The 10,314-nt window shown below is 42.4% G+C and overlaps 1 protein-coding gene across 2 annotated transcripts; it reads right to left on the bottom strand.

The window, feature by feature from the left end:
- Positions 1-4,224: 4,224 nt before the first annotated feature.
- On the bottom strand, positions 4,225-9,871 carry SUCNR1 (succinate receptor 1). Of its 2 annotated transcripts, none has more exons than XM_081862794.1 (2): positions 9,385-9,871; positions 4,225-6,201 (listed from the first exon to the last, which is right to left on the bottom strand). In XM_081862794.1, the coding sequence occupies exons 1-2, from the start codon at positions 9,385-9,387 to the stop codon at positions 5,248-5,250; spliced, it is 957 nt and encodes a 318-aa protein (XP_081718920.1). In that variant the 5' UTR covers positions 9,388-9,871; the 3' UTR covers positions 4,225-5,247. The 2 variants fall into 2 exon arrangements, with proteins under 2 accessions (XP_081718920.1, XP_081718921.1); XM_081862795.1 differs by lacking the exon at positions 9,385-9,871 and adding an exon at positions 8,720-8,965.
- Between the last annotated feature and the right edge of the window lie 443 nt (positions 9,872-10,314).

Genomic DNA, 10,314 nt, shown 5'->3' with positions numbered 1-10,314 from the left:
AGCCAGCACTGTCGCATACTTAGGTCTTTTTGGAGTTTGAGTTTTGAAAATGACATAATTTGAGGGTTGGAGACCACCAAGATCAGGGGGGGCTGATTTAAAAGCTCGCCTCTATTTCAAAACTGGCTTAATTGTGAATCATATCCTTTTGCCCTTTTTGGAAATGTAAGAATGTCCTGTGGTTACTCGGTAGTGAATTAAGGGGACTTCCTACATCTTCAGGCCATTTTCACTTTTACTTCATATATTCCAGGGTTCAGAACAGTGATGGCAAAACCTTTTCAGCCCACGGATGGCATTCCCTTCTGAACAACCTTCTAAGGACCATATACCATGGTGGGTGGGGCCAGAGGCAAAAGTGGGAGGGGCAATTGGTGCAAATCTTACCTTTGTAGAGTAACTAGTTTATGTTCACACACACACACACCACTCTATTCTGTATCCAGGCAAGCAAGGGATATTACCAGAGTTCAACAACACATTCCAGCCAAGCAAAGATATTTGACGTGCAAAGCAGGACCAATGACGTCTGTAGCCTTGAGAGAGTTATACTGCCAGGCAGAGAGGTCTGAGGGCCACATTTGGACCCCACTGCCAGAAGGCCCCTACCCTGGTTTAGACTACGCACCGAACACAGATTCTGCAGGTCTGAGCTTTGAAACCCTGAATTGGCATAAATACCGTTAAGTCTTGCCTTTACTTCAACTCTCCTCTCTTCTTTGCTCAACATATTCATTTTATATCTGAATTCATCTTCCCAGCACCCCAGTAACCGAGTTCAGACAGTTTCATAACCTGCTGATTTACAGGTGAAACCTGTGATGGATCTATAAGTCATTTCACTCTACTTTTTACTGCATCATCCAAAGAAAAAAAGAAAAAAAGATAACAACAATAAAACTGAACCAGGTTCCTAATTCTGGCACAAGCCAATGTAGTTGTCCAGAAAGGAAGGAAGAGTGCAGACATTTGTCGGCCTTATTTCTGCCCATTCCCATCATGTAAATTGTCTTTGTTTGCTTTCAAAGATAGCTGCAAGCGTTCTGAAAAACAGAAGCCTCAAATATTCACGTCAACGTATTTGTACAAGGATTCACGCTGTTAAGTTTCTAATCTTTGCAGATGAAAGAGCCCAGAACAACAACTTTTATTTCCCCCCCAGAATTAACGTAGAGGAGCATGACTTGAATTAAGTACAGAAAGGATTTCATAAATTTAACAACAGCGTATATGAGAAGTCTGGCAAAAGTGAAATTCTTTTGACTAAAAAAAGACTCTTCATTGAAGCAGGAAGAGAATTAAAGACTCAAGAAATTAGGGCCCCCCCCAACTGGAACTCGCTGGAACTCAGTTCTGGCACATAATGGGTGGGTGCCATTACCATTCTAAGAGAATGAGGGAGGTGTTCATGGTGAGTTCCAGCACCTCTTTTCCTAGGAAAAATAGCACTGGTGAATTACTTAATTAGTAATGGGAGAGGTGCTAGAGTATAAACCTCCCTCCTGTGATCTAGAAGTGCCTATATTTTAACCCCACTGCAGACTGATTTAGGAAAGAAAATTATATTCTGTATATTTTCTGCCAAGCTGCTGATATGAAGGGAGGCACTCTCAGGACTCTGGTACATTGTGTATGAACTCTGACAAAAATTAAGCATGGATGCTGCCCTATGACATTGCCTCTTAAAGATGGCGGCTTAGCTACAGGTGGACCTCCCAAGTTTGCTTCCGTGCCGAAAGCACAACAGTTTATTTTTCTCTGTTCAGGACTTGTGTCTTTCATTTATTCATTGCTCTGACTCTTTAGGAACTTTCAAGCTTTACTTTTAGCTCATTATTTGATTTCAGTAGGTTGTTAATTCTCAGGGGCTGCCTGGTGACTACCACAACATTATTGCTTGCCAAGATCTCCTAGGCCATCTTACCATCTGTTGCCTTCTGCTTCCTTCTTTAGAAAATAGTAAGTGGTCTTATTGTGATATGTACACCAAACAGAAAATGTTGTGGTGGCAACACCACCCATTCACTTCCAGGCAAACTTTACTGGGAGTGGCTTAATCATCCAAGTTCCTTTTTTCTTTTACTTGGAAACCACCACACTTTCTTCAAATCCACTCTAACACCCTCCCCCCCCCCAAGTTGAGGACATTGTGCAGAAACATAAAAAGCTGCCTTATACTAAGTTGGGACTCTTGAGAGTCCCATGGCCTGCAAGAAGATCAAACCTATCCATTCTTAAGGAAATCAGCCCTGAGTGCTCGCTGGAAGGACAGATCCTGAAGCTGAGGCTGCAATACTTTGGCCACCTCATGAGAAGAGAAGACTCCCTGGAAAAGACCCTGATGTTGGGAAAGATGGAGGGCACAAGGAGAAGGGGACGACAGAGGACAAGATGGTTGAACAGTGTTCTCGAAGCTACCAGCATGAGTTTGACCAAACTGCAAGAGGCAGTGGAAGACAGGAGTGCCTGGCGTGCTCTGGCCCATGGGGTCACAAAGATCGGACACGACTAAACGACTAAACAACAACATACTGAGTTGGGCCATTGGTTCCTCTGCTACAGTTTTCCCCACACTGACTTGCAGTATCTCTTCAGGATTTCAGACACCTCTCCCAGTCCTGCCTGGATCCTTTGACAGGCAAATCAAAGGCTTTATCACTGAGCCACAATCTTCCCCTATGATGGGATGTGGGAAATACACTGATGATCATGTGGCAAATATCTTGGCCAATTCCCTATTGATGTCTGGAATAGCAAAGATAATTGGCCGACAAAAATAATAAGTTGGGTGAAGATTAAAAATTGAAACATCCTGCTGCTGGAATATTGTAAAGAGATAACTGTGCAAACCACATAAAATAAAACAATAGACACAAATGCTTTAATACAATAATAAATATAATGATGTATCCCAGTGAATGCCTGATCCAGAAACTAGTGTGACAACCAACTAGGCAACATAATCACTACACACATGGAGTAAGTGAAGTTAACTCTATTCAAAGAAACAGGATCTGCTTAGGAGTGCCATGCCTAATTAGCACAGCAACTCACTCTTCTTCGGTAGGTCTTTTCCCTATGTGGCCTTTGCGGATACTGAAGGCCTTCCCACAGCTGCCTAAATCTCCTCTTCAGATCTTTCCCAAGCAATCTGAGACTACGCCGGCATGTCTGCCTTTACTCCTCCTGCTTCATTCCTCTCCTGGTCCTGGTTTGTCCCAGCAGCAGCTGGAGGCACCTGTGTTTCTTCACTAGGTTGACTCATCTCTGCCTCTTGGCCTCCTCCTCTTCTGCTTTCACTTCTGATTCCAGACTTCTCTCTGCCATGGACTCCCCCTGCTCACTAAACCCTGATACCTCTTCAGCTTCCAACACCTCCTCCTCCTTGTCTTCTCCCTCTTCCCACTCATCATCGTCCCACCACCTGGCTCTGAGCGTTCTTCCCTTGGGGGTTTCTTAGCTGGTTCCTCCCAGCATCCCTCTGCATCCAGCCAACAAAGGTAAAATTTGAATTTGTTACTCACTTTTGCCACTGGCCCACCCACCACTGGCCTGTGGCCACCAGAAGATTGTCCTGGTGGGAATGTGGCCCGCAGGATGAAAAAGCTTCCTTACTCCTACAGTATAACCTAAACTTCACAGGCCAAGGGTAGCTGACAGACTGGATGTATGGATGAGTTTTGTCTTCTGGTTTTTAATTTCTCTCTCCCATGGTGCTTTAATTCAATTTTACTTGAAACTGGTTATTGCTACATAGGATATTGAAGGTCTGGATGATACAGAAGATGAAGCCTCAGCTTTCAAGACTCAGATGGGGCCTGGTAGAAGGCATTGGGGGGGCAAAGATGCCAGGTTCATGTATTAGGGAGTAATTATTATTATTATTATTATTATTATTATTATTATTATTATTATTATTATTTATACCCCGCCCATCTGGCTGGGTTTCCCCAGCCACTCTGGGTGGCTTCCAACAAAACACTAAAATACAATAACCTATGAAACATTAAAAGCTTCCCTAAACAGGGCTGCCTTCAGATGTCTTCTAAAAGTCTGGTAGTTGTTGTTCTCTTTGACATCTGGTGGGAGGGCTTTCCACAGGGTGGGTGCCACTACCGAGAAGGCCCTCTGCCTGGTTCCCTGTAACTTGGCTTCTCGCAGCGAAGGAACCGCCAGAAGGCCCTCGGTGCTGGACCTCAGTGTCCGGGCAGAAGTAGAAGCAAGCTAGTTCTCAACAGTGTTTATTTAAGAAATCTCTACACTTAAAAGCCCCCAAGGCAGCATACAAAATCAATAAATAAAATAGCCCATTCAATACATGCAGGCCACACTCTCAAGCATTCAAGTACAGGGTGAAGAAGGGCACATCTGCAAAGATGCCACACAACCACCCCACCCCATATGTGTTCATTGAACATGTGGGTAGCAGCTGCAAGATATATAAAAACAGCTCATATAAAATACCAGCGATATATACAAACAAAGGGAGCTGACTCTGAATACCATTTACACATGGGAAGATGGAATTGGCCTGGCATCTAAAAGATAGCAATGATGACATAAGGCAAACATTTACACAGAGCTTCGTAGTTGCGGTGGCTACCACTGAAAATTCGGCTCGACAGAACCCACTTGCCTAACCTCCCAAAGGTCTGTTGGGATCTCAGTTGATGGTCAGGTTGCATTAGAGACCACAGTCTTATAAGATGCCAGGTTGTTTTGTTATCCAGGTCTTGCCCTATATAAAGCTTTAAACATCGAAACCAGTCAACGCCTGGCAGCTTCATCCTGCATCAATTGAAGTTTCTAGGCACTTTCCAGATCCACCTGTATCCAGATAGCCACACTCCTAGTGGAGATGTCAGGAGCCGGGCTAGCTTGGCTGTGTGATGTCATAGAATCATAGAATTGTAGAGTTGGAAGGGTCCCTGAGGATATCAAGTCCAACTGCCTGTGATGTAGGGATATGCAGCTGCCCCATATGGGGACTGAACCTGCAACCTTGGTGTTATCATCACCATGCTCTAACCAACTGAGCTATCCAGGCAGGGGTGTGGAGCTTCATTAGTCTTCTCAGTTTAATCTGAGTGTGGCTTTGCACAGGCACTTTGAGTCCAAGCGCTTTAAGGGAAATAGACCATTGCATAGCATCCGAATCCCAAGCAATCATCAAATGTTGTGCACCAACGAGCCAAAGCTCTCCAGCTTTCCACGCAGTTCCCATCAGTCCAAGAAGTGCATTTAGCATCATTTGTACCAAGGCGTGACCCTTTTAAAGAGATACCTTGCGTTACTCACCAGCATCTCCCTAAAGTGATCCCCCATTAAGAAGTAAAAGATGGGGTTAATTACACTGTTCAAAAAGGCAATGGGCCTTGTAACAGTATAAATCATACTGATAAGGTCCTTGCCGCACGAGGGACGCTTCCAGGACTGCATCCGGGAGGCGATCCTAACATTGCGCATGATGTGATAGGGAATAAAGAGCAGGGAAAAGATGGCCACAGCCATGACGATCAAGGTGAGAGGTTTCTCTAGAGTCAGGGCAGCAGTGAGCTCTGCGCTGCGGCTTTTGATGAAGGCATGTGTTTTCCTGTAAAAATAGCACATGGCGCACAATGGGATTATGAAGCCAGTCACTGTCAATATCATACTATAGATTAGGCTGTCTTTTGCAACTCCTGAGCTTGCATAATCCACGCAGAGGCTACCATTACTATTATTTTTCTGGTCGTTGAGGAAAGTGAACATGGGCGTCAGTTCCAATGTGACCATGACCCATATGGCAATCGATAAAACAATAGCCGTGCTTTTCTTCTGCAGAAAGTGGTTTCTGAAGGGATACTTCATGAGCAGGTATCTGTCCATGCTGATAACGGTCAGGAAGAGGATGCTTGTATATAAGTTGACGTGCAGCAGAAACCTGTTGGCTTGACACCAGTCTTTCCCATAGGACCAATTCCCTTGAGAGTAACTTGACACCAGCAACGGGAGTGTGCAAAGGAATGAAAAATCCGACAGCGACAAGTTGAACAGGTAGATGTTGCCGCTTCTCCAGGTTTTGAGGCAGAAAATGTACCCAAAAACAACAATGCTGTTGCCAATGATGCCAAATATGAACTCCAACGTGTACATGGTGGACAGGTAATATCTTTCCAGGGATTTCTCTCTATCCCAGCATTCTCTGATGTCACCTCCATCCTGGAAATGTAAAACAAATGTCAATTTTTATTTTTATTTTTTAAAAGGCATTTACTTATTATTTAGCTTACACAGTCAATGTGATTATTGCCTTGTCATATTCCTGCACTTTCAGTCATGCCAAATGTTAGATAAACACTTCAAGTTTATGCAGTCCCTCTTCTTGCATAAAACAAATTTCATTGCAAAACTCTTCGAAAAACGAGGCACTGCCGCCTCGATAAGGTGGGGACAATGAACTTGAATATGATTATCTTTGTATTTTCTTTGGTGTGTGTTTCAACAGGAGAGAGAGAGGCTGTTTTTAAAGGGGTGGGTGGGAGATAACTTTCTTAGTGATCTTGAGTTGTCTATGCTTTTTTCTTAAGAGTCTCTGGGATCTGAAATACTGCCATAGCAGTCATTCAGCAGGCACCAAGGAGAGAGGAGACCTCCAGTAAGATTGTCCTGCTTTTACTGCTTCTGCTACCACTGTCACCAGACCAGAAGGTGGAAGGGAGGGGCAGGCTGGGAGGCTGAGGAAGTTTCTCTCTAGCTTCACTCACTATCTGAGATGCACTAGATTTAGGGTGGTCCCCTCACACGGGGCGTCATGCTGAGGGCCACAAAACAGAGAAGAACCATAATTAAGAAGATCCATTTGGTGCCACCAAATTTGGGATCGCACAGGATGTCATCCTATGAAGGAGTACCAAAGTCTGTCCCTGATCTGAGTTGCTGCCCTTGTGCCTGCTTCAGATTGAAGACATACATGAGAAATGATCCAGTTTTATATTCCGAACCAGGAAACTGTGACCTTGATTTCCTTGCTTGTCAGAAACCCTATAGCTTTGAGGAGATCCTTGGAGGGGGGTTGTTTTGTTTGTATCAAGCATGACCTAATCCAGGCACGTCCAAAGTCCGTTTTAGGGGTCTAATCCGGCCTCCTGGCCGATTTAATCCGGCCCCCGTGGCAGTATATGTCCTGGGGTAAAATCCTAAAAAAAGCTCAAGAACTATTGGGGTGAAAATGTAAAAAAAAAAAAATTTCAACAACTTTGGTTGGCCCTCACACATGTTCACTTCATCAAATCTGGCCCTCTTTGAAAAAAGTTTGGCCAAATCTAACTTAGTCTGGAAAAAACCCTCCTCTGTTCTGTCCTAAGGCCAAATTTTATGTGCCATCTGTCATTTAGTTTGACATTGCATATATGATTTTGTTAAAAAAATGGCTGGTACAGGAAGGCAGTGAGCCAAATTAGGTCCATATAGCGGGAGGGGGCTTTAACCCTTTGACCTCTCCATGCCTACTATTTCCAATGAGAAGAACACTCTCATGGTGACCGTTAGAGTTTTCTTCCCATTACAAGCAGCGGGGGCAGGGGATGGAGAGATGGAAATTCAGGGGTGGGGGGTTTCCAATTCAGTTTACGTTTAAAGGCAAATCAAAAACAACTTTCGAAAACAACATGAAACCCAAAATACAGCAATCCTTCAAAAATTCACACGCATTCAAATTTTGTGCTGCGGTGCTGCACCTGAATGATGTTTACAAAAACCCATTTATTAGGGGAACTTGTTCAAAAAAATCATGTATTTGTGAATATAAAATTCAAAATGCAATGTGTATGGGAAAATTGCTTGCAAAAATTAGTCAAAACTGCATACAAAACTAAAAAGAAAAAAAACACACAAAAATGTGGATGGATTTTCACAGGACTTTTTTTTTAAGAAAATGCAAATTGCTGCAGAACAAGAAATTGCTGCAAACTAAAAAAAAAACCCCAAAGAAATTAACTCAAAGACTGAAATACAATTTAAAACTCAATATGTTGTATCCAACGTTAATCAGACTCAGAGTAGAACCACTGAAATAAACAGACACATTCATTGATTCAGTGAGTTTACTATGACTAATGCTGGATATTAAATTTGCACACTGGTTTCAGTGGGAACTTGTGCAGCTAGCTTACTCTGAATCCAACTCAATATCTGCACATTGAGAAGTTTGCTTTTTCAGAGCCTAAAATATCTGCAGTAAGTGAATTTGAACAAACCGTGGGCCAAACAAAGATAATAAAATAAGAACTTGCAGAAACAAGTTCTACTGATCCTCATTTAAAATATGTTTTAAAACAAGATGTCTTCTGAAAATTGGTTTCTTAGACAGGTATCTCGCAACTTACTTGCATTTAACTTGTACACATTTGGCTTTATGCTCTTGGAAAATAATAATAAATTAATAATAATAATAATAATAATAATAATAATAATAATAATAATAATAATAATTTAAAAGAGGGGGGAAAGGGAGGGGGGAAATTGGCAATCCCACCCGTCATTGCACCTGATGTGTTTTGACTGTATACAATTTTGGTTTTAGGCTCTATCCCTGGAATGTAACCCCAGTGTAAGTTGAAAGTCACCTGTACATCCAAAGAATGACTAGAAAGAAATGTGTAATTTAAAGAACTGCATATGTATTACAGACACACACACACACCTGCCCCAGTCAAGGGCTTTTGTCCTGTGCCTGTACCTGTGAATAAACTGCACCTAGCTGTAGACAGGCTTCTATGACTGGTCTGTGTTGGAGGAGATCCTTGCAATGTCAGTCAAGAGGTTATTCGTGCATCACCAAATTGCTAGATCTGATGTCTCCCAGGTGATATTTGAGCAACACCAGTACAAATCCACCCCATGCAGAAAACAAGTCCAGTGCACAGATAATATTCCTTCTATTGATGTACAACTGTAAAATGAATTGGGTGTGTAGTCTTGCAGTCAGTTTATCTCCTAGGTTATTTTTTTCTGTACACAACACAGATAGAAATGCTACCACAAGCACAAGGTTTAACTAGGATACTTTTCTTTTTTCTTTTTTGTAATGGATGTTTGCAAGCGATGTTAATATCCATTACAAAACAATACAGCAAATATTCAGCAATTTCCTTATTAAGAACAATATAAGCAACAAGATCACTTTGATCACTTAGGTTTTATAAAGTAGCCTGCAAAAACCAACATAGCGCTCTTAATATCCAGGATAAAATTCAAAGACAGGGACTGTCCCCTTTTACTAATTTTGTGAACTTGTCTACATATATTCAATCATACTGACAAGGTATACAAAACAATCTGCAAAAAATTCTATATAATAAACTGAAGGATATCCAGCCTTTTCCCCCTTTGCTTACTACTTACCATTCTGTAGAATGGGTATTGTCTCTTACTAGGCTCTTAGTGGAACATGATCTCTCTGCTGAAAGGTTCAAGTGAAGTAGAATGTAGTTCAACATAGCCATGCCTCATTTACATAATATTCAGCACATGGTTAATGATTCAAGGATTCCGGAAACTCGTTTGACTGAGAAGGATGTGCAGGCAGTTCCACTGGAATAGACGGTATTGCAAAATTCATTCTGAGTCGACTGGTGAAATAATGGAAATATAATCCCTTCTAATGCCCTGCTGAAATCTTCCTGGTGCTCACTTTCCCAAAAACTTTTCTTTAGACAGCATGTGCTGACGGGTCCTGTTCTTTAAAAAGGAAACCAAAACCAATATTTGAATTCAACAGCTGTATGCTGCTGCTTTCGAAATGCCTATAAGGGGTGGGGAATGACTTTGCGACTGAGTCATAAGATGAAGTGCAACTTACTCAAATGTTACTTGCTAACCACGCCTTGCTACGTCTCAAGTACCTGGATTTAAGCCTATTTAAAGCCCAGTTAACAGAGTAAAATCTAGCAAACCTCAATGCTTTAGCTTGCCTTGATTGTGTGTCAAGCTCAGTCTTGACTTGCCTGCCTGCTTAATCACACTTGTTGTCAAATCTCTCCAGCAGATTTGATTAGCCTAATTTATTGCACTTCCACATAGCTTCTCTGTGCCAGTGCTCCTTCTATCCTCTCTGACTTCACCAAACAGCATAGTCAAAACAGGACACAGCTGTGCTATATAGCATTGGGGTGGCATGGGCTAATGTATGCGTGAGTGATCAGCCTTTGATGTTAGCTCCTGCATGCGCAGACCTTTTATTTTTTTTTTTACAGAGCATCCCACAATAGATGCCCCCCCCCCCGGCAGCCTGAGCAGAAGCACTTCCACATTCTAACTCATCAATTCTACCAT

The sequence above is a fragment of the Podarcis erhardii genome (assembly GCF_964252035.2).
Source record: "Podarcis erhardii genome assembly, chromosome: 5".
Lineage (NCBI taxonomy): Eukaryota > Metazoa > Chordata > Lepidosauria > Squamata > Lacertidae > Podarcis > Podarcis erhardii.
Note: the sequence above shows the minus strand (reverse complement) of the source record. Positions and strands in the feature narration are given on the sequence as shown.